At 40.6% G+C, this 24,388-nt stretch overlaps 1 protein-coding gene across 3 annotated transcripts in view; it reads left to right on the forward strand.

Moving 5' to 3' along the window:
* The window catches only part of SLC39A9 (solute carrier family 39 member 9), a 45,211-nt gene that overhangs the window by 2,351 nt on the left and 18,472 nt on the right, over window positions 1–24,388 (forward strand). For 2 of the 3 annotated variants that reach the window (XM_027552262.1, XM_027552263.1), the window contains one exon: window positions 16,763–16,871. The exons of the other annotated variant lie outside the window; for it this stretch is intronic. In XM_027552262.1, coding sequence (XP_027408063.1) covers window positions 16,763–16,871 — 109 coding nt within the window. The remainder of the gene's footprint in view (window positions 1–16,762; window positions 16,872–24,388) is intronic. 3 annotated transcript variants of the gene reach the window in all.

The raw sequence follows: 24,388 nt of genomic DNA on the forward strand, positions 1-24,388 counted from the left end.
AACAGTTCTTAGCCACTCTGTCCCTTGAGGCGTAGTAGTCCATATCGCGAATCTAGCCTACAGATGTATTTATTTATTTGGCTGCACCAGGTCTTAGTTGTGGCCTGCAGGATCTTTAGCTATAGCATGTGGGATTTTTTTTTTTTTTTTTTCTTCAGTTGTGTCATGTGGGATCTATTTCCCTGACCAGGGATGGAACCCAGGCCCCTGCATTGCAAGCACGAAGCTTCAACCGCAGGGCCACCAGGAAAGTCCCTGGATTTACTTCTTTAGATTAGCAGAGTATCGATTTTATTGTTACTGTTTTTTTGTCTTTATTCCTCAAAGTAACAGTTGTCTAGAGCTGAGTAGTGGTAGATTGTCATGGTCCTTCTTGGCTGTGAAGCCTGCTTCACTCATTTGAGCTACCTGCCTGCCCAGTACTTTGTGAGTGTGCTGTATCTCCTCTGACTAAATCATGAAAAAGAGTAAGAGTGTCAATTGCTCAGTCGTGTCTGGCTCTTGACAGACCCATGGACTGTAGCCTGCCAGGCTCCCCTGTCCATGGAATTCTCCAGGCAAGAATACTGGAGTGGGTTGCCATTTCCTTCTCCAGGGGGTCTTCCTGACCTAGGGATTGAACCTGGGTTTCCAGTACTGCAGGAGGATTCTTTAACACTGGGCCACCAGGGACTGAGTCTTCTAATTACATTAGAATTGAATTGACATTATTAGGGTTGACATTTGTGAAGTTTAAATTGGTTTGTATATTTAAAGCCTCAGTAGAGATAACATTTATGAAGAATTATAATTAATTCAAATAAAAGACTGATAAAACTTTTTATTTCTATAAAATTCCTAGACCTTTCCAGTTTCAGTATTTTCTCAAACTGTTTTCAGTGATTTTTGCAATATGCAGGTATATGCTATCCTCTTTTCTCACTTAAGGAAATGTGTCCATGAGTGGTGTAATTAACTAGGCCACTAATAAAGATAATTAGTATGGTATGTCATTTATGGCTTTCTAAATTGATGGTCAGATGGTCTTTTTCCAGCTGTAGTTCTTTTTTTTTTTTTTTTAATATTTTATTTGTTTATTTTATTTGTTTTTATTTCTTTCTTTGACCGTGTTAGGTCTTAGTTGCAGCATGTGGGATCTACTTCTCTGACCAGGGATGGAACCCCTGGCCCTGCTTTGGGAGCATGGAGCCTTAGCCATGGACCACCAGGGAAATCCCCCCAGCTGTAGTTCTTGAAATGCTATAACTCACCATTCATATCTATTCATTATTACAGCAGGACCACTGCATTTTGAGCTGTTAGGATAAAAAAATTAAAGTTATATATAACTTAGTCAAAGACATTTTAGAATTCAGCTGGCGATTTTTGTCTCCTAGGAATTAGCATTTTTTTCCAGACAGATTATACTATTATTATAAATCAACATATTGTGAAACTGCTGCCGCTGCTGCTGCTGCTGCTAAGTCGCTTCAGTCGTGTCCGACTCTGTGCGACCCCATAGACGGCAGCCCACCAGGCTCCCTGTCCCTGGGATTCTCCAGGCAAGAGCACTGGAGTGGGCTGCCATTTCCTTCTCCAATGCATGAAAGTGAAAAGTGAAAGGGAAGTTGCTCAGTTGTGCCCGACTCTTAACGACCCCATGGACTGCAGCCCACCAGGCTCCTCTGTCCATGGGATTTCCCAGGCAAGAGTACTGGAGTGGGGTGCCATTGCCTTCTCCGATTGTGAAACTAGTAGATAATAAATCTGTAAAAAATGAACTTCATTCATGAAGACCAAGAAACAGAGTTTCTATCCTTAGAGAATAGCTCCCCAAATTCCTACATTGACTAAACAATTTTTCTTTTTAAGGACGTGTAGCTTTTCTTTGGGACTGGAGTTATTTATAAATAAAAGGACCAATAAATCTAATTTATCTTGTAGTTAACTTTCATTTATATGAGAAGATGTTTTTATTCATGTTCTTAATCTAACTACTACTTTGTCTTTCAGCACTTTTTTCTTCAGAATTTCTCAGAGCAGGAACAAAAGATCAATAAAGCCATTAATGATGGCAGGATTAGTATTTAGAAATGAGATAAAGTCAAGTAGTCTGAAATTACTGTGGCAGTGGTATCTGTATGCCATGTCTGACCATCATGAGGTATGTGTGTCATTGATTTCTTAGTCACCTTCTCCAACATGCCTTGTCCCCAAACCAACTTTCTCGATTGATGGTTTTGTAACTTCCTTATGCCTAAATGGGGGTTCACAGATGGCGCTAATGGTAAAGAACCCACCTGCCACTGCAGGAGACACAAGAGACTCAGGTTTGGTCCCTGGGTTGGGAAGATCCCCTGGAGGAGGGCATGGCAACCCACTCCTGTAATCTTGCCTGGAGAATCTCACAGACAGAGGAGCCTGGCAGGCCACAGTCAGTAGGGTTGCAAAGAGTTGGATACGACTGAAGTGTCTCAGCATACATGCATGCCTAACTGATTTCTAGAATAAAGGAACAAAATCTCTGATTCTCAAATGCATTTATAAGTGACTGATAATCAAGATATTTTCTTCTTCAGCATATGAGCAGGAGAAAAATTAAACTTGTAAAAGCAGCTGAAACATGCTTTATACAAATAAGGTTTTGTTGGATAAAGGAATTGGACACACTAGCAACTACATTGTGTTTTTAAGATTCAGCTGTTGAGCAGTTTTCTTTGGCTCTACGTGAAAATGCTATACAAGTAGGTTGAGAACCTGTGGCTTAACATTTTGTTGTTGTTCTTTAGTCTCTAAGTCGTTTCCGACTCTTTTTGTGACCCCCATGGACTGTAGTCTGCCAGGCTCCTCTGTCCATGGGATTTCCCAGTCAAGAATACAGGAGTGGGTTACCTTCTCCAGGGGATCTTCCTGACCCAGGGATCAAACCCGCACCCCCTGCATTGTAGGCAGATTATTTATTGCTGAGCCACCTGTGAAACATTACCTAGGATAAACAGCTCATCAGGTGCTCTGATGAGTGAAGTTCAGATGGCTAGAGTGAGATTTTAGATCAGTGATCGGAGGATTATCATTTACCTGAGCATGTCTCCGCTTTGTAACAGAGCTGGTAACAGAAAGCAAAGCATTTGCCCAGAGCTCTAGGGCAGCACTCCTCAAACTCTGGTGCTTGACCAGTTTTATCTTTAACTTCATTCCTTTGCAGAGCAGTATACTTGTGAAAATAAAATGGGAAAAAAGGCATACAGAATACAAGCCCAGGTGTAGTATCGTGAGATTTAACAGACATATAACTACTCCTATAGTTGTAAAGATCATATTGCTATAACATTTTTCAAAGACTTCCTCTCATGTTGTACTCGGTGGTGGTGGTTTTAGTCGCTTAGCCATGTCTGACTCTTTGTGACCCCATGGACTGTAGCCCCCCAGGCTTCTCTGCCTGTGGGATATCCCAGGCAAGAATACTGAAGTGGCTGCCATTTCCTTCCTCAGAGGATCTTTCTGACCCAAGCCTCGAACCCGCAGGTCCTGCATTTCAGGCTTCCTCCTGCATTGGCAGGCGTATTCTTTACTACAGCCCGTACTTGTTGCAGACAATTTTGGATTATAATGCCACATTTTTTCATGTGTTAAAACAGTATAGATCCATAGATATCCAGATATCCAGATGAAAGTAGTGTTACTCCTATCTCAATAAAGTTTTTAAGGTAATTAGTAATGCACTCATTTCAAAAGGAACTGTCTGAGACAGTGTAGTTCAAAATCAGTGTTGCACAAACTGTTTTAACATCCAACTCTCTTCTGTTAAATGGCCTTGTAGGATTGTTGTGAGAATGTAAGGAAATAACATAAGCACAGGGCTTAACAATGGATCTAGAACATAAGAACTTTAGAAAACATTGAGGATTATTCTCAGTACTGATTGTGAAAACTTTCTAAAGATTTTCATTTTTATAACTTTGTTCTAAATTATTCTCGACCCAGGGATTGAACCCAGGTCTCCCGCATGGTAGGCAGATTCTTTACTGTCTGAGCCACCAGGGAAGTCCTCTAAATTATAATTTTAAAACCTTTTCTTTTGGAATAGACTTCTAATAATGGGTAAACTCCTCCCTTCCCTACCCCAAATCATGAAACTTCTCTGTAAAGAGAAGGTCTTGCTTCGGGGTTGGCTTTCAAGGTCACTGTGAATGTTTTTTTTGGAGAGGCCAGGTCTTTTCCACTGGTCTCCCTCTTGGAAGACCAGTATAGTATTTTTCTCAGTATTTAACTTTTTCTTCTTCTTTTTGTTAAACTTTTCTGGTTCAGATTACTTTATGGTTTTCATTTCTTAATTGAGCCCTGACTCATACAGCCCAGGTAATGGGTCATAAAGGCTTCCCAGGTGACTCAGTGGTAGAGAATCCCCCTGCCTGTGCCGGAGACAGAGGTTTGATGGATGGGTCAGGAAGATCCCCTGGGGGAGGACATGACAACCCACTCCAGTATTCTTGCCTAGGAAGTGCCATGGACAGAGGAGCCTGGTGGGCCACAGTCCATAGTGTTGCAGACACAACTCAGTTGTGGACACAATTGAGCACGCACACACAATGGGTCATAAAATCATGTAACTACTGAGACTGAACAGTAAATCAGCCCTGGAGTGAGGTAAAATGGTCCACGTGTCATGATATGTGGCAGCTGACCTCCAGGGTCAGTGCCTAGGGGTCTCAGGGAGTCATGAGAACTGTGGTCAGCCGTGGCACAGAAGAGCAGGTGTCATTTAATGACACCAGCCCTGGCATTGCCAAATCTTCCTGCTTTTCAGAAGTTGAAAATATTGAATCTTCTAAATTTTATACTTTGGTTGCTAATTCAAGTATTATTACATTGCTGTGTGGGTCAAAAAACCTATGTTTATGAGCTGCCAGTCTCAAACTTCTGGGCTGGACTGCTGATTCCTAAGCTCGCTGTGAAGTAAAGAGCAAACTAGCAATAGAAGGGGAGGGACAGCAAGTAGAGGAAACAAGTCACAGCATGCTGACAAATGGGGGGACTGAAAAAATTTCAAATTGCTACAAAACCTCAAAGCACAGTTGTTTAGAACCACTTTGAAAAGGGGAAACGTCTCTATCTGCATATTAAGGGCACTGTGCTCTCTAATCCCACAGTATAATAACAATAGCTACAGTATCAACTTATGTGTTAAGTTCTGCTATGATTAACAGTGACCTTGAAAGGGAAGAGCCTCAAGCTTTAAGTTCAAAGCCACTATTTACATACCCTCTAAATAAAAAATTTTTAAGCCTAGCTGTATAATTGAGGCTCTTTGTGGAAAATTTGTAAAACATGATAAAGTGTGAAAGGAAAATATTATCCCAGTGGAGAATCACTAGTAACATTGATTAGGAACTAGTTAGTAACTAGTAACATTGTTTCTTTGCGTTCATTTTTTTTGCATGTTTGTTTGCATTTTTAATATGGTTGATCAGTGTGTGTGTGTCTGTGTGTGTATACATATATATATATATATATATATATTTGCATTCCCCCTTCTTTTACCTGGTATTCTTTTCATTAAAAACATGCTCTAGGCACTTTTGGCCTCATTTGGCCACACCTTGTGGCTTGTGAAAACCAGGGTTTGAACCGGAGCCCCTGGGCAGTTAAAGAATGGAATCCTCACCACTACACAGCCAGGGAGTTCCCTCTAGGCACTTTTTCATGTCTTCAGTACATTCAGTTATTTTATGTACAGAAATTCTTATTATGCATTTGTTTTCAAGTTTTTGCCATGGTGCTGTTGGGTTTTTTAAATGATAATAGTGTTGAATGGATATTTTTGTGTGTAATGCTATGACCACATTTCAGATTCTTTCCTCAGGAGTAGAATGACAGGATTAAGGAGCATAAATATCCTCAAGAAGAGTCTCAGTCTATATTACCAGGTTTTCTTAATGTATTTTGTCCAACAAATGCAAATGACACTGTATTCTCACAAACACTGAGTACCATCATTTTTAATTTTTAAAACTTGGCTAATTTGATCCAAAATCACTGCAGATGGTGACTGCAGCCATGAAATTAAAAGATGCTTACTCCTTGGAAGGAAAGTTATGACCAACCTAGATAGATTATTAAAAAGCAGAGACATTACTTTGCCGTCAAAGGTCCGTCTAGTCAAGGCTATGGTTTTTCCTGTGGTCATGTATGGATGTGAGAGTTGGGCTGTGAAGAAAGCTGAGCGCCGAAGAATTGATGCTTTTGAACTGTGGTGTTGGAGAAGACTCTTGAGAGTCCCTTGGACTGCAAGGAGATCCAACCAGTCCATCCTAAAGGAGATCGGTCCTGGGTGTTCTTTGGAAGGAATGATGCTAAAGCTGAAACTCCAGTACTTTAGCCACCTCATGCGAAGAGTTGACTCATTGTAAAAGACTCTGATGCTGGGAGGGATTGGGGGCAGGAGGAGAAGGGGACGACAGAGGATGAGATGGCTGGATGGCATCACCAACTCGATGGACATGAGTCTGAGTGAACTCCAGGAGATGGTGATGGACAGGGAGGCCTGGCATGCTGCAATTCATGGGGTCACAAAGAGTTGGACACGACTGAGCAACTGAACTGAATTTGATAGAGAAAAATTATTTTTTTCTCAGTTCAATCAAACTTCTTGTGTATTAATAATATTCGTTGTCAGTGTTTTCCCAGGTCTTTCCCATGCATCAGTGTGTTTTTGTTTTTGTAGTCACATTGAGCAGTCTTACGAGATATGGTTTTATTTTTAGAAAGGACTCACAAAAAGAAAAGCAAGTTGGTCTTGTTTTCTGAGATTGAAAGAAGTAGCATCAATCGAGTATTGCTTGTTATTACCTCTATGCAAATGAATTTAGGAAAGGGAAACCTGTATGCCACTGGCATAATGGTAACGATGCAGCATTGTTCACTCGAACTTTCATCCAAGTATCTGGGTTTTGCACTGTGATTCTTGTGGAGGAGCGGCTTAGAAGCATTTACGGCACGCTCCCAATGAGGTTGGAGATAAGTGCTAGTGACAACTACTCTGTATTAAGTGTGCTCACATCATATGCCTAGATGATAGTACTAGTAGTGGCAATCCTGTCTTCCAGAAAAGGATATTGAACTTGCTTAGTGTCACAGCCACGGCTTAGAGGCAGGATGCTTTTAGACATCTTGTCTCAGTTGTCAGGACTTGAAGAATCAAGTTCACATTTGAGTTTTCTTGATTACTGTTACTGTTACTGTAACTTAGCAGTAGATCATGTAGTAGGTAAAGGAAGTGTCTCCTTGAAGCAGGTTTATTTGTAAGAATATGGAGAAAGCCTTTATTGCTTCAACAAGAGTTACTTTGTGCCCTGTGATATTTCATCCCTTCAGTGCTTCCAGCTTTGAAGGGGTCAGTCTTATAACAAGAGACGCATCTTTCATTTTTTAGGAAACTGCAGTTGAGGCTTTTCAGTACAACATGAGCATGGTATAAGGGAGATTGAAATAAACAGTCTTCAGTATTAAAAGCTTTTAAAATTATTGGCATGTCTTTAATTGAACCAAACAATTTATTGACTGTTTCTGTGAGCAAGGAAAGAAAAACCATTTAACTACCTTGGTATCTGCCAAGAAAACTAAACTGACTTCAAAGCTTGCACTACACTGATAGCTTAATGGCACTGAGTACAAACTGCTGCTTTAATTAATAGTTCTGGTCAGTCCTTTGGCTTAGTCAGCTACAGACATGAAATTGTAAAATGAGATAACATCAGACAAACGGCATTGCACAGTTCATGCCTCTCTTGAGCAAATATTTCACTTGTTCAACAGATACTATTGCTTTGGGAACTCTTTTCATCTTGATGCTAATGCTATGCTAAGTCACTTCAGTCGTGTCTGACTCTGTGCAACCCCAGAGACGGCAACCCACCAGGCTCCCCCCTCCCTGGGATTCTCCAGGCAAGAACACTGGAGTGGGTTGCCATTTCCTTCTCCAATGCAGGAAAGTGAAAGTGAAGTCGCTCAGTCGTGTCTGACCCTCAGCGACCCCATGGACTGCAGCCCTCCAGGCTCCTCCATCCATGGGATTTTCCAGGCAAAGGTACTGGACTGGGGTGCCACTGCCTTCTCCGTTTCATCTTGAACCACACGTGAAATTTGTACTTCTTCATTTAAATATAGCTTTTCAGTGATTTACCGTAAGCAAAGGAGAGAACTTGTCAGCGTTTTGATTTTGACATGTACTCTGTTCTGAGATTAAATAACAAATTGTGAAGTTGTGTGAAAGAATACAGCTGTACAAATAACATGGAGCCACATCTCAAGTGCTTGAAATAAATTGAGTCTAAAATGATTCAGGTAATTTAAAAAAATTTTTTAAGAAAAATTGAAACTGTAACCCACGGCTGCTGCTGCTAAGTCGCTTCAGTCATGTCCGACTCTGTGCGACCCCATAGACGGCAGCCCACAAGGCTCCCCCGTCCCAGGGATTCTCCAGGCAAGAACACTGGAGTGCGTTGCCATTTCCTTCTCCAGTGCATGAAAGTGAAAGTAAAGTCACTGAGTCTTACCCGACTCTTAGCGACCCCATGGACTGAGGCCCACCAGGCTCCTCCGTCCATGGGATTTTCCAGGCAAGAGTGCTGGAGTGAGGTGCCATTTATGCTTATTTTTTTGACTATTTGATTTTTTGTTTCTGTCAGAAGTGTTCCCTCTGTAATTAGGTGACCATGAGAAAGTTACTACACGTTTATCAACCTGATCAAAGTTATGTACAATAAATAGTCTTCGTATCAGTTTGCTGGAGATTGAAGCAGTGACTAAATAGTGATTGAAACAGTGCTAAAGATTGAAACAGGTTTTGAACTTCTTGGGAAAAAAAGATGTCATTTAAGGTATTTGCATTAATGAGACAAATGACTGCGTTGCCTCACATTTACTGTGGTGGAATCCTATTATGGTTCCTTATTTTATGTACTTTAATACCCCTTGAGCCAAAGGATAAATTCTGAATCAAATAACCACGGAAAATTCTAGATATGGTTACACTTTGAAGGGACATGTTAGGCCTGTTAACCAGCACAAGTGTTCTAAAGAGGTTCCAGAGCATTTATATATTTGTTGATATTAAGGGCCAGTTGAATGGCAGGTACCAAGTCCCCAGTGCCTTGTATGAATCTGGGTATTTAATTCATTCTCTTTGTATATGTTTAGGGAAGAATCTGTTATGTGTCAAGATCCTACTCTATAAGTATTCAGCAGTAAATTAAAAGTTTCTGCCTTCACAGAACTTAAAATTTTGGTGTAAGGAGTTCCAAGAACAAACATAGATTTGTCTGACTTGGTTAAATAACTTAGTTAAGTGTAGGAGGTTTAACTTCATTTGGTAAAAAAATGTATGTACTCTAATTTCAAAGTAGACTGAAAACATCAGATCAGATCAGATCAGTTGCTCAGTCGTGTCCGACTCTTTGCGACTCCATGAATCGCAGCACACCAGGCCTCCCTGTCCATCACCACCTCCCGGAGTTCACTCAGACTCACCTCCATCGAGTCAGTGATGCCATCCAGCCATCTCATCCTCTGTCGTCCCCTTCTCCTCCTACCCCCAATCCCTCCCAGCATCAGAGTCTTTTCCAATGAGTCAACTCTTCGCATGAGGTGGCCAAAGTACTGGAGTTTCAGCTTTAGCATCATTCCTTCCAAAGAAATCCCAGGGCTGATCTCCTTCAGAATGGACTGGTTGGAATCCTTGCAGTCCAAGGGACTCTCAAAAGTCTTCTCCAACACCACAGTTCAAAAGCATCAATTCTTCGGCACTCAGCCTTCTTCAACAGTCCCAACTCTCACATCCATACATGACCACAGGAAAAACCATAGCCTTGACTAGACGAACCTTTGTTGGCAAAGTAATGTCTCTGCTTTTGAATATGCTATCTAGGTTGGTCATAACTTTCCTTTCAAGGAGTAAGCGTTTTTTAATTTCATGGCTGCAGTCACCATCTGCAGTGATTTTGGAGCCCAGAAAAATAAAGTCTAACACTGTTTCCCCATCTATTTCCCATGAAATGATGGGACCGGATGCCATGATCTTCGTTTTCTGAATGTTGAGCTTTAAGCCAACTTTTTCACTCTCCACTTTCACTTTCATCAAGAGGCTTTTTAGTTCCTCTTCACTTTCTGCCATAAGGGTGGTGTCATCTGCATATCTGAGGTTATTGATATTTCTCCCGGCAATCTTGATTCCAGCTTGTGTTTCTTCCAGTCCAGTATTTCTCATGATGTACTCTGCATATAAGTTAAATAAACAAGGTGACAATATACAGCCTTGACGTACTCCCTTTCCTATTTGGAACCAGTCTGTTGTTCCATGTCCAGTTTTAACTGTTGCTTCCTGACCTGCATACAGATTTCTCAAGAGGCAGATCAGGTGGTCTGGTATTCCCATCTCTTTCAGAATTTTCCACAGTTTATTGTGATCCACACAGTCAAAGGCTTTGGCACAGTCAATAAGGCAGAAATCGATGTTTTTTCTGGAACTCTCTTGCTTTTTCCATGATCCAGCGGATGTTGGCAATTTGATCTCTGGTTCCTCTGCCTTTTCTAAAACCGGCTTGAACATCAGGAAGTTCATGGTTCACATATTGCTGAAGCCTGGCTTGGAGAATTTTGAGCATTACTTTACTAGCCTGTGAGACGAGTGCAATTGTGTGGTAGTTTGAGTATTCTTTGGCATTGCCTTTCTTTGGGATTGGAATGAAAACGGACCTTTTCCAGTCCTGTGGCCACTGCTGAGTTTTCCAAATTTGCTGGCAGCACTTTTTGAGTGCAGCACTTTCACAGCATCATCTTTCAGGATTTGAAATAGCTCCACTGGAATTCCATCACCTCCACTAGCTTTGTTCGTAGTGATGCTTTCCAAGGCCCACTTGACTTCACATTCCAGGATGTCTTGCTCTAGGTCAGTGATCACACCATCGTGATTATCTGGGTCGTGAAGATCTTTTTTGTACAGTTCTTCTGTGTATTCTTGCCATCTCTTCTTAATATCTTCTGCTTCTGTTAGGTCCATACCATTTCTGTCCTTTATAGAGCCCATCTTTGCATGAAATCTTCCTTTGGTATCTCTGATTTTCTTGAAGAGATCCCTAGTCTTTCCCATTCTGTTGTTTTCCTCTATTTCTTTGCATTGATCGCTGAAGAAGGCTTTCTTATCTCTTGCTATTCTTTGGAACTCTGCATTCAGATGTTTATATCTTTCCTTTTCTCCTTTGCTTTTCACTTCTCTTCTTTTCACAGCTATTTGTAAGGCCTCCCCAGACAGCCATTTTGCTTTTTTTGCATTTCTTTTCCATGGGGATGGTTTTAATCCCTGTCTCCTGTACAGTGTCATGAACCTCATTCCGTAGTTCATCAGGCACTCTATCAGATCTAGGCCCTTAAATCTATTTCTCACTTCCACTGTACAATCATAAGGGATATGATTTAGGTAATACCTGAATGGTCTAGTGGTTTTCCCTACTTTCTTCAATTTAAGTCTGAATTTGGCAATAGGAGTTCATGAAAACATAATACAGTAATTTTAGCTCACACTGCCTTTCCTTTGAGGAAATATTACAAAGTGAGATGATTTACTCAAGTTTACCTCAGAGATCTCTTTTTTCCAAATTCTCAAATTCTTTTTTTTCTGACTCTTTAAAATGATATTGTAATACAGATCTTGGGCTTCCCTGATGGCTCAGTGGTAAAGAATGTACATGCATTGGCTGACTTGAGTTTGGTCCCCAAGTCAGCGAGATTCCATAGAGAAGGAAATGGCAACCCACTCCAGTATTCTTGGTTGGGAAATCCCATGGACAGAGAAGCCTGGTGGGCTACAATCCATGGGGTCACGAAAGAGTCAGACACGACTTTGTGAAATCTAAACAACAACAAATACAGATCTCATTAGCCATAATCTGAATCAGATGTCCAGCAATAGCAGAATGGTAAACTGGTATTCTTAGGGCTATTATCGATAAGCGTCTGTGAGTGTTTTTATGCAAGTTTTGGGGGGACACATATGCTTTCATTTCTCTTGGTAAATACCCAAAAGTGGAATTACTGTTTAACTTTATAAGAGACTACCAGTTTTCTGAAGTGATTGGACCATTTTATGCTCTGCCCAACAACATATGGGAGTTCCAGTTGGTCTGTATCCTTGCCATCATTTAGTGGTGTTGGTCTCTTTAATATTAGCCATTCTAGTGGGTGTGAAGAAGTATCTCATTATAGTATAAGTTTGCATTTTGATGATTAAATAATGTTGAACATCTTTTCATGGGCTTACTGGCCATTCATGTATCTTTTGTGAAGTATCTGTTCAGTGTTTTACCTATTTTTAACTTTAATTTTGTCTCTTACTGAGTTGTAATCATTCTTTGTATTTCAAATGCAAGTGCTTCGTCAGTGGCTTAGGTTGGGTTCCCTAGAATACAGACCCTGAGAAGATTTGCAGAAAGATTTACAGGAAGTTTATTGGGTGGTGTTCTTGGGAATAACCAAGTGTTGCTCAGTCGTATCCGATTCTTTGTACCTCCATGGACTGTAGCCCATCAGACTCCTCTGTTCATGGAATTCTCCAGGCAAGAATACTGGAGTGGGTAGTCATTCCCTTCTCCAGAGGATCTTCCTGACCCAGGGATCAAACCTGGGTCTCCTGCATTACAGGCCACCACATGAGCCACCAGGGAATAACACCTATGAAAGAATGAGCAGGATTAAGCAGATGAAGAAGTTGAGCTGTAATTTGGTTGCAGTGGAGGCCTCAGATCACTCCACAGAAGGCACTGAAGCTTTATGGCCCTTCTGAGATATTCTGACTTGAGGCTTTGTACCTCCATCTGCATAGCAGCAAGTTGGGCTAGTCACTGGATATGGACTTCTCGAGGGGAGGGAATATAACTTTTAGGTTATTGGCCTAAGGGCAGTGTCTCAGAGGGACTTAGCTGAAAGCCATCAGTAGGCAACATTGCCAGCACTTGGGGGAACAGGTATCTCCAACCTGAAGGGGCCTGAGTGTATATTGTTACCATACACCCACCACAAATATATGTATTTCCAGTACAGGTATATGTACTTTCTTCCAGTATGTAGCTTGCCTATTCATTTCTTAATGGATCAGCAAACATTTAAAATTCTGATGTTGAATTTTTTTCTCTTAAAATAGTTTGTGTTTTTTGTGTCCTTGTTGAGAAATCTTTGCCAACTCCAAGATTGCCAAGATTTTCTATATTTTTTTCTAACAGCCGTTGAGTTTTAGGTTTTATATTTAGGTGTATAATCCATCAGGAATTAATTTTCATTTATATGATGTGAGGTACCACCCAAGTAATTCTTGAAGGCAATTAGCTCTTTCCGTTTTAGGTACATCCCTTTCCTCTCATCTTCCCTTAATTTGCAAAGCTGAGGCATCTTTCATTTCCATTTCCCAGAGTAGAGCATAGTCAAAACGCTGACAGGACAGTCTGCTTTCCTAGTGATTTATTCATTAGTTTGAATTGTGGAGTTCTGAAACGAAGGCCCTCAGATGAAGTGATAGTCTGGGGCAGTTTTACCCTTGGTTTTGTCCTTTCTTTGCAGTAAAACTTGACATTCGTGATTGTTTTAAGCAAAGGTGACTTTTATGAATTGTTTGGAGAGAATGATGAAAAGACTAATTACTTGCCATGTCAGAGCTGTTTTTCCATCTTGTGTTCTCCATACTCTAACAGTTGGTCTCAAATGAATGCTGTGATTAGCAGTGCTTTGGTGAGTTTAGTAACTTGGAAAAGACAAAGACTCTTAGAATAGCTCAATATTGAACATTAAAATAGGAACACCAGCTGTTTGATGTCCTTTTCCCAAAATACTTCAACCACGTTCTCTTGTTGCCTCCTATATCTTCATAGGATGTGTAGAAATATTATTTTAAAGAAGAGTTGAGGTGCTGACTTGTTAACTAATTTGAACATGGAGTTAGTTCTGCCTCCCAAGCCACTGCCCCAACCATTGGAGGGTTTTTATACAAGCTGTATAGTTGTATACCATTAGAATGCAATCACTGAATGTGTTCAGAACTCTCTCAGTTTGTAAGTCGTTAATAGCCACCCAGAATGTGTGAAGGGCTGACCTGGCCTAGATGCTAAGGGGATTCCCCTCATGCTATAGGGCAAGTATTAGCTGGTGCTGACATTGCAGCTATAGTCCCCCCATTTTCAATAGAGACACAATAGACATGGGTCCCTTCTTTCTTCCCAAACAAGGAGCGGGTAATATTTCTACTAACTTTTCAGCTAAGAACCTCCCTTAGAGGCAGTACTTGTATGTGTATATTCCCACAGCTTCACAGTTGCAGCTTCAGTAGTATTTCAGAACTAATACAACCATTGTTATTTTTGATAACCTCATAAAAGAAACTAAAACAGAAAAGGCGAGTATGTGATATACTGTGAAAATTATTAAAAGTTTTTCATAAGCAACATTAATGCCCTCTTGTAGTTTTAAAGATTATTTTTCATACTCCCAAGACTCTAAGAAGGGTACATCGCTGCTTCAGGAAATTTTGAAACATAATCCTTTATATCCTTTATGTCAGGTTACAGTCTGCTAAGGAAATCTGAATAAAAAGAAAAAACTGGTATTAGTGGATTAAAGCCATAGATCATTTATGGCATTGATTCTAATGATGGTTTCATAGATGTGTACTTCCAAATACATAAAGTGGTATACATTAAATATCTACAGCTCTAGTATGTCAATCTCAATCCAGCATTTTTTTTTAAACTAGAGGACATTTTAGTATTAAACTAAACATGTTTTTTCATTGTATGAGTATGTTTCATTGTATGTTCATTGCAGATAAATAAATTTTTATAAATTATATATCACATTTATAAACTATAAAGAAAAAATTGTGTTTATAATAGCCAGGACATGGAAGCAACCTAGATGTCCATCAGCAGATGAATGGATAAGAAAGCTGTGGTACATATACACAATGGAGTATTACTCAGCCATTAAAAAGAATACATTTGAATCAGTTCTAATGAGGTGGATGAAACTGGAGCCTATTATACAGAGTGAAGTAAGCCAGAAGGAAAAACACCAATACAGTATACTAACGCATATATATGGAATTTAGAAAGATGGTAACGATAACCCTGTATATGAGACAGCAAAAGAGACACTGATGTATAGAACAGGCTTATGGACTCTGTGGGAGAGGGAGAGGGTGGGAAGATTTGGGAGAATGGCATTGAAACATATGAAAAGTCATGTATGAAACGAGATGCCAGTCCAGGTTCAATGCACGATGCTGGATGCTTGGGGCTGGTGCACTGGGACGACCCAGAGGGATGGTATGGGGAGGGAGGAGGGAGGAGGGTTCAGGATGGGGAACACATGTATACCTGTGGTGGATTCATTTTGATATTTGGCAAAACTAATACAATTATGTAAGGTTTAAAATAAAATTAATTAAAAAAAATAAAATAAAATTATATTAAAAAAAAAAGAATGTAAAAAACCATACCAAAAAAAAAAAAAATTGTTAATGTTTTACACTTGTTCTGTCTATGGGTATACTTTTTCAAAAGAACTATGAGATTATCCATATGTATTGTTTGCTCGCAGCTTTTCCTCGTAGCAATATATCATGCCTTTTTTAAAAATTAATTAACATTTGTTTTTGGTTGTGCTGGGTCTTCGTTGCTGCGCGGGCTTTCTCTTGTAGTGAGCGGGGGCTGCTGTTTGCTGTGGTACACGGCCTTCTCATTGCGTTGGCCACTCTTGTTGTGGGGCATAGGCTGTAAGAGTGCAGGTTGCAATAGTTGCAGCTCGCAGGCTGTAGAGTGTGGGCTCTGTAGTTGTGGCACACGGGCTAAGTTGCCCCATGGCATATGGGATCTTACCGGATCAGTGATGAAACCCATGTCCCCTGCATTGGCGGGTGGATTCTTAGCCACTGGACCACCAGGGAAATCGTGTCATTACCTTCTGTATCCATGAGTAGACCCCTGTCATAATTTGTAATTGCTGAGCTACTAACATTTTCACTTTTCACTTGGTGCTCTGGTGAAGTATTTTAAGTTTATTAGCTAATCTCCTTTCTTGGACATTTAGATTATTTTCAGGTTTGTATTCTTAATATGTACAGTGGCCACCTTTTCATAGTTCTTTCTTAGGAAAATTTCTAGAAGTGAAATTGCTGGATCAAAGAATTCACATTTTTGAGGCTTTAAATCTAAATTACCAAATTGGGGTCCATATAGGTTGTAGCAGCTCCCATTTCCTCCAGTTTAAGATGAGTATGCTAACTTCTCCCTATTGTAGGTAGTAGACAAGTTTTCCCACATCACTGCCAATCTGGTAAGCTTAAAAATGGTATCTCCTTGTTCTAATTGGCATTATTATTCATGAAACTTGGGCTTCCCCGATGGCTCAGCAGGTAAAGAATCCACCTGCAACACAGGCGAAGCAGGAGACAAGGGTTTGATCCCTGGGTCAGAAGATCCCCTGGAGGAGGGCATGGCAACCCACTCCAGTATTCTTGCCTGGAGAATCCCGGGGACAGGGGCGTCTGGTGGGCTACGGTCCATGGGGGCGCAAAGAATCAGACACGACTGAAGGGACTGAGCACACTTTGATGAAGCTGACCCTTTTTCATGTTCACTGGCCATTGTAGATTTTGGCCTCACAAATAAGCAGCTCACTGCAGATACTTCGGAAACTTTTCCCCTGTTTAGTCATCAATCTTCAACAGCTTATGTTTTCTTTCCAGGAGCGACTAAAGCTGGTGACTGTTTTGGGTGCCGGCCTCCTCTGTGGAACTGCACTGGCGGTCATCGTGCCTGAAGGGGTGCACGCACTTTATGAAGATATTCTTGAGGGTGAGAGAGAGATGGGCCTTCTTTGAGCTATGTTATTGATGTGGAGGGCTCAAAAGAGAAGCTTGGTGATATTTTTTTCTGAAAACAGTTCACACGTTTGCCATAGAAATATGCCAAAGCATATCTTTTGATGTTTTTGACAATAAACATGTCAGTAGCAGTTAGTGAATTGAATGCCTCTGTCCACGAATACCACTTAAGATTTATTTGCAATAACACATGAATTGTGGGCTAAGAATGACAATCATTCTTTTTAATGCCTATGCAAAACTTCCAAATTCCTACATGACAATGATTGTGTTTTTAGTGTTCTTTAATTAAAAAAAAATATATATATATATAGATAGGTAGATAGATAAACACATTTGGATTCAAAGACTCCTTTAAAAATTTTTTTAAACCATTTTGTTTCTAAATTTTATGCATTTATTTATGGCTGTGCTGGGTCTTCATTGCTGTATTGACTTTTTCTACTTGCTGTGCACAGGGTTCTTATTGCGGGGGCTTCGTTGCAGAGCATGGAGTCTAGGGCATGCAGGCTTCAGTAGCTACAGCACATGGGCTTGGTAGCTGCAGCTCCCAGGCTCTGGAGCACAGACTCAATAGTTGTGATACACAGGCTTAGTTGCTCCAAGGCATGTGGGATCTTCCTGGATCAGGGAGGGAACCCATGTTTCTTGCACTGGTAGTCGGATTTGTTACCACTGAGCCACCAGGGAAGCCCCTCAAGGACTCTTTATAATGAACCTTCTAGATAATGAGGACTTCTGTAGTAAAGGATAACTAAGGAATTAAAAAGACGTCTCCTGACCCTAATAACAAGCAGAGAACAGTACAGCTATAGAAGATTAAATGCTGGGTGGTCAGCTTGGTTCATTCATCTGCTGAATGATTTGGTCCTTTATATCAGCTGGGAGGCATACTTGATTCAGATTTGTGATTCAGCAAAATCAGATTCCCACCTGTCATTAAATGTCCCACTTGACTAAAACCACAAATGTTATATTGGTGAGCTGATTTCAGATGCCAAGAGTCTGCTAGACTTTAAGAATAGAATAAAGAGGTCAACACCTTCCAGATTTCTTACTGCTGCTGCTGCTGCTAAGTCACTTCAGTCATGTCTGACTCTGTGCGACCCCTTAGACGGCAGCCCACCAGGCTCCCCCGTCCCTGGGATTCTCCACGCAAGAACACTGGAGTGGGTTGCCATTTCCTTCTCCAATGCATGAAAGTGAAAAGTGAAAGTGAAGTCTCGCAGTCGTGTCCGACTCTTTGCAACCTCATGGACTGCAGCCCACCAGGCTCCTCTGTCCATGGGATTTTCCAGGCAAGAGTACTGGAGTGGGGTGCCATTGCCTTCTCCGAAATTTCTTACTAGTCACAGCATAATAAATAGTTTTTCACATGTTAGTAGAGGAAAAAAACTGTCCTATATTCAGAGGGATGATGCTCATATGCCTGGGGTATGAATATGGTCATAGTGGTAAAGAATGGGGATCATGGGGGTTAGTGCAAAGTAGGACAGAGGCTAAGGATTGGTCAGCCTTAGGAGGAAAAAATAACAAATTAGGATCCTTAGAGCAGTGGTTTCCACTCTTTTTTGATCATATATTCTATTGAGAAAAAAAGATAATACATGTGCTATTGCATTGATACACTCTACCTTATAATACACTCCTTAAATAGAAAATTTTGGAAAATGAGATTTAAAGTAACAGTATATAGATCAGTATTTCCTTTCATGTTCCAGTGGATCATCTTGAGTTTTCCTGCGTGTACTCATTCCACTGTGGAAATTACTCTGCTGGTGTGCTAGAAAACATTCAGACTATGATTAAAAGACACTTAAAATTTGTTTTGCTTGGCTTTGTGCTAAGAATTATGGGTGGTAGTTGTTTGCTAAACTTGTCTGATAATAAAAGTTTCTTGAGGAAGGGGTGCATTTTAAAAGTACAGTTTTCTGACCCCCAACCTAGATTATTTAATCAAAATCTCCAGGGAAGGTATTTGGGTATATCTAATTTTAACACGTTGTCAAATGATTCTTATTAGACAAGTTTAGGAAACACTAGAGTAGGGGAAAAAAGTGCTTCAGCTTTAGTTTTTTTTTTTGTTGATAGTTTTATGAGATGATAATGTATATACCATATTTCAGGTATACTTTTAAAGTTAAATGTAGCTACTATGTGTTGGGTTGCTTTCCTTTATTTTCAGTTTTCCTTGTTTTGGCCCAAAATAATTTTGTGGATTCGTTTGAAGATAGATACATGTACTTTATAAACCTATTTTTTGAAAAATAAGCATTCTAATTTCTTTAACCTTTTCATCACAGATTATTTTCCTGCCCCAAGCCAATCATTAAAAAATCTTTTAAGGGACTTCCCTAGTGGTCCAGAGATTAAGACTCTGTGCTTTTACTGCAGAAGTTGTAGGTTTGATCCCTGGTCAGGGAACGAAGATCCCACATGCTGGTTGGCCTTCATTAAAAAAAAAGAAAACAAATATTTTACAACTATTTTCACTTACATATTTTATATTCACAAGGCAAAAAGATATGACAGTGAAAGATGAAGCCCTCAGGTTAGTAGGTGCCCAATATGCTACAGGAGATGAGTGGAGAAATAGCTCCAGAAGGAATAAAGAGGCTGAGCCAAAGCAGAAGTGATGCCCAGTTGTGAATGTGGCTGGTGGTGAAAGTCAAGTCCAATGCTGTAAAGAACAATACTGCATAAGAACCTGAAATATTAGGTCCATGAAACAAGGTAAATTGGAAGTGATTAAACCGAAGGTGGCAAGAGTGAACATCAACATTTTACTAATCAGTGAACTAAAATGGACAGGAATGGGCAAATTTAATTCAGATGACCATTATATCTACTACAAGAAGCCCTTAGAAGAAATGGAATAGCCCTCATAGTCAACAGAAGGAGTCCAAAATGCTGTTCAGTTCAGTTCAGTTGCTCAGTTGTGTCCAATTCTTTGCGACCCAATGAATCGCAGCACACCAGTCCTCCCTGTCCATCACCAACTCCCAGAGTTCACCCAAACTCATGTCCATCGAGTCGATGATGCCATCCAGCCATCTCATCCTCTGTCGTCCCCTTCTCCTCCTGCCCCAATCCCTCCCAGCATCAGGGTCTTCTCCAATGAGTCAACTCTTCACATGAGGTGGCCAAAGTATTGGAGTTTCAGCCTCAGCATCAGTCCTTCCAATGAACACCCAGGACTGGTCTCCTTTAGGATGGACTGGTTGGATCTCCTTGCAGCCCAAGCGACTCGCAAGAACCTTCTCCAACACCACATTTCAAAAGCATCAATTCTTCGGCACTCAGCTTTCTTCACAGTCCAACTCTCACATCCATACATGACCACTGGAAAAACCATAGCCTTGACTAAACGGACCTTTGTTGGCAAAGTAATGTCTCTGGTTTTGAATATGCTATCTAGGTTGGTCATAACTTTCCTTCCAAGGAGTAAGTGTCTTTTAATTTCATGGCTGCAGTCACCATCTGCAGTGATTTTGGAGCCCCCAAAATAAAGTCTGTTTCTACTGTTTCCCCATCTGTTTCCCATGAAGTGATGGGACCCGATGCCATGACCTTAGTTTTCTGAATGTTGAGCTTTAAGCCAACTTTTTCATTCTCCTTTTTCACTTTCATCAAGAGGCTTTTGAGTTCCTCTTCACTTTCTGCCATAAGGGTGGTGTCATCTGCATATCTGAAGTTATTGATGTTTCTCCCAGCAATCTTGATTGCAGCTTGTGCTTCTTCCAGCCCAGCGTTTCTCATGATGTACTCTGCAAAGAAGTTAAATAAACAGGGTGACAATATACAGCTTTGACGTACTCCTTTTCCTATTTGGAACCAGTCTGTTGTTCCATGTCCAATTCTAACTGTTGCTTCCTGACTTGCATATAGGTTTCTCAAGAGGCAGGTCAGGTGGTCTGGTATTCCCATCTCTGTAGGAATTTTCCACAGTTTGTTGTGATCCACACAGTCAAAGGCTTTGGCATAGTCAATAAAGCAGAAATAGATGTTTTTCTGGAACTGTCTTGCTTTTTCGATGATCCCATGGATATTGGCAATTTGAATCAGTACTTGAGTGCAATCTCAAAAATGATAGAATGATCTCAGTTTGTTTCTAAGGCAAACCATTCAGTATCACAGTAATCCAAATCTATGCCCTAACCACTAATGATGAAGAAGCTGAAGCTGACCAGTTCTATGAAGACCTACAAAACTTTCTAGAACTAACACTAAAAAGATGTCCTTTTCATCATAGGGGACTGGAATACAAAAGTAGGAAGTCAAGAGATACCTGGAGTAACAGACAAGTTTGGCCTTGGAGTACAAAATGAAGCAGGGCAAAGGCTAACAGAGTTTTGCCAAGAGAATGCACTGGTCATAGCTAAACACCCTCTTCCAACAACACAGGAGACAACTCTACACATGGACATTACCAGATGGTCAAAATTGAAATCAGATTGATTATATTCTTTGCAGCCAAAGATGGAGAAACTCTATATGGTCAGCAAAAACAAGATCTGGAGCTGACTATGGCTCAGATCATTAGCTTCTTACTGCAAAATTCAGACTTAAATTGAAGAATATAGGGAAAACCACTAGGCCATTCAGGTATGACCTAAATAAAATCCCTTACAATTATACAATGGAAATGACAAATAGATTCAAGGGATTAGATCTGATAGAGTGCCTGAAGAACTATGGACAGAGGTTCAGGACATTGTACAGGAGGCTGTGATCAAAACCATCCTCAAGAAAAAGGAAGGCAAAATGGTTATCTGAGGAGGCTTTACAAATAGCTGAGAAAAGAAGAGAAGCAAAAGGCAAAGGAGAAAAGGAAAGATAAACCCATCTGAATGCAGAATTCCAAAGAACAGCATGGAAAGATAAGAAAGCCTTCATAAGTGAACAATGTAAAGACATAGAAGAAAACAATATAATGGAAAAGACTAGACATCTATTCAAGAAAATTAGAGATACCAAGGAAACATTTCAGGCAAAGATGGGCACAATAAAGGACAGAAACAGTACGGACCTAACAGAAGCAGAAGATATTAAGAAGAAATGTCAAGAACACACAGAAGAACTTTACAAAAAAGGTCTTAATAATCTAGATAACCACGATGGTGTGATCACTCAACTAGAGCCAGACATCCTGGAGTGTGAAGTCAAGTGGGCCTCAGGAAGCATTACTACAAACAAAGCTAGTGGAGGTGATGGAATTCCAGCTGAGCTATTTCAAGTCCTAAAAGATGATGCTGTTAAAGTGCAGCACTCAATACGCCAGCAAATTTGGAAAACTCAGCAGTGGCCACAGGACTGGAAAAGGTCAGTTTTTATTCCAATCCCAAAGAAAAGCAATGCCAAAGAATGTTCAAACTACATCAAAATTGTGTTCATTTCACACGCTCGAGCGCAAGGTTATGCTCAAAATCCTTCAAGCTAGGCTTCAGAAGTACTTGAACTGAGAACTTCCAGATGTACAAGTTAGATTTATAAAAGGCAGAGGAACCAAAGATCAAATTGCCAACATCTGTTGGACCATAGAAAAAGCAAGGGAATTCCAGAAAAACATCTACTTCTGCTTCATTGACTACACTAAAGCCTTTGACTGTGTGGATCATAACAAACTGTGGAGAATTCTTAAAGAGATAGGAATACCAGACCACCTTACCTGCCTCCTGAGAAGTCTGTATGCAGGTCAAGAAGTAACAGTTAGAACCAGACATGGAACAACAGACTGGTTCCAAATTGGGAAAGGAGTACGTCAAAACTGTATATTGTCACCCTGCTTATTTAACTTTTATGCAGAGTACATCATGAGAAACGCTGGGCTGGAAGGAACAAGCTGGAAGAAGCACAGGCTGGAATCCCGGGAGAAATATCAATAACCTCAGACATGCAGATGACACCATCCTAATGGCAGAAATCAAAGAGGAACCAAAGAGCCTCTTGATGCAGGTGAAAGAGGAGAGTGAAAAAACTGGCTTAAAACTCAACATTCAAAAAATGAAGATTATGGCATTTGATCCCATCACTTCGTGGCAAATAGGGAAAAACTGGAAACAGTGACAGACTTTATCTTCTTGGGCTCCAAAATCACTGCAGATGGTGACTGCAGCCATGAAATTAGAAGACGCTTCTTGGGAGGAAAGCTATGACAAACCTAGACAGCATATAAAAAAGGAGAGACATCACTTAACGGACAAATGTCCATATAGTCAAAGTTATGGTTTTTCCAGTAGTCATCTATGGTTGTGAGAGTTGGACCATAACGAAAGCTGAGTGCCAAAAAATTGATGCTTTCAAACTGTGGTGCTGGAAAAGACTCCTGAGAGTCCCTTGGACAGCAAGGAGATCAAACCAGTCAATAAAGGAAATCAACCCTGAATATTTCATTGGAAGGACTGATGCTGAAGCTGAAGCTCCAGTATTTTGGCCACCTGATGTGAAGAGCTGACCCACTGGAAAAGACCCTGATGCTGGGAAAGATTGAAGGCAGGAGGAGAAGGTGGCAACAGAGGATACAATAGTTAGATGGCATCACCGACTCGATGGACATGAGTTTGAGCAAACTCCGAGAAGTAGTAAAGGACAGGGAAGCCTGGTGTGCTGCAGTCTGTGGGGCTGCAAACAGCTGGACACGACTGAGCAACTGAACAACAACAGCATTCAGTCTTTTTGGCATGAATGACTACGTTTTGTCAAATCCATAAAGTCAAAATACAGAACAGTTCCATCACCCTCATCTCCTTTTGTAATCAGACTTTTCCTCCACTTCCAATCTTGAGCAACCTCTGATCTCCTCTGTGTCTATAGTTTTGTCTTTTCTCAATGTCATATATATGCAGCCTTGTAGTCTTTGGGTCTGACTTCTTTTAGTTAGCTTAATGCAGTTGAGAAGTAATCCTGTTGTTTGGTGCATCAGTGGTTTATACCTGCTCCAATATTCTTGCCTGGAGAAGTCCATGGACAAAGGAGCCTGGTGGGCTACAGTCCATGGGGTCACAAAGAGTCGGACACGACTGAGTGACTAATACCCACATCCCGTAATATGAGAGTTCCAGTTGACTCCCTTCCAAACATTTCGTTGTCTCTTTTGTTTTAGTTTTTTATTTTAATCACCCAAATAGACGGGTAGTGGTGTCTCTGTGTGTATCTCTGTGTGTTTTGATTGATTTGACTGTGTTGAGTCTTAGTTGTAGCGTGAGGGATCTTCCATCTTTGTTGCAGTGTGTGGGATCTTGTTCCATCAAACCTGGGCCCCCTGCATTGGGAGCGTAGAGTCTTAGCCACTGGACCACCAGGGAAGTCCTTTCCGCTCTTGCGTTATTGTTGTTCAAGCCAACTTTTCTCCAAACTTTGAGAAAGGAATTTGTGTACCTGTAACTACAGCCTATGGTTTAGTTCTTCTGTGGACCTTATAATTATGATAATAAGCAGGTATTTTTTCAGAGCTCGGTATACCATGTTAGCTAAGTACTCTGACACTTT

Source organism: Bos indicus x Bos taurus, chromosome 10, assembly GCF_003369695.1.
Source record: "Bos indicus x Bos taurus breed Angus x Brahman F1 hybrid chromosome 10, Bos_hybrid_MaternalHap_v2.0, whole genome shotgun sequence".
NCBI lineage: Eukaryota > Metazoa > Chordata > Mammalia > Artiodactyla > Bovidae > Bos > Bos indicus x Bos taurus.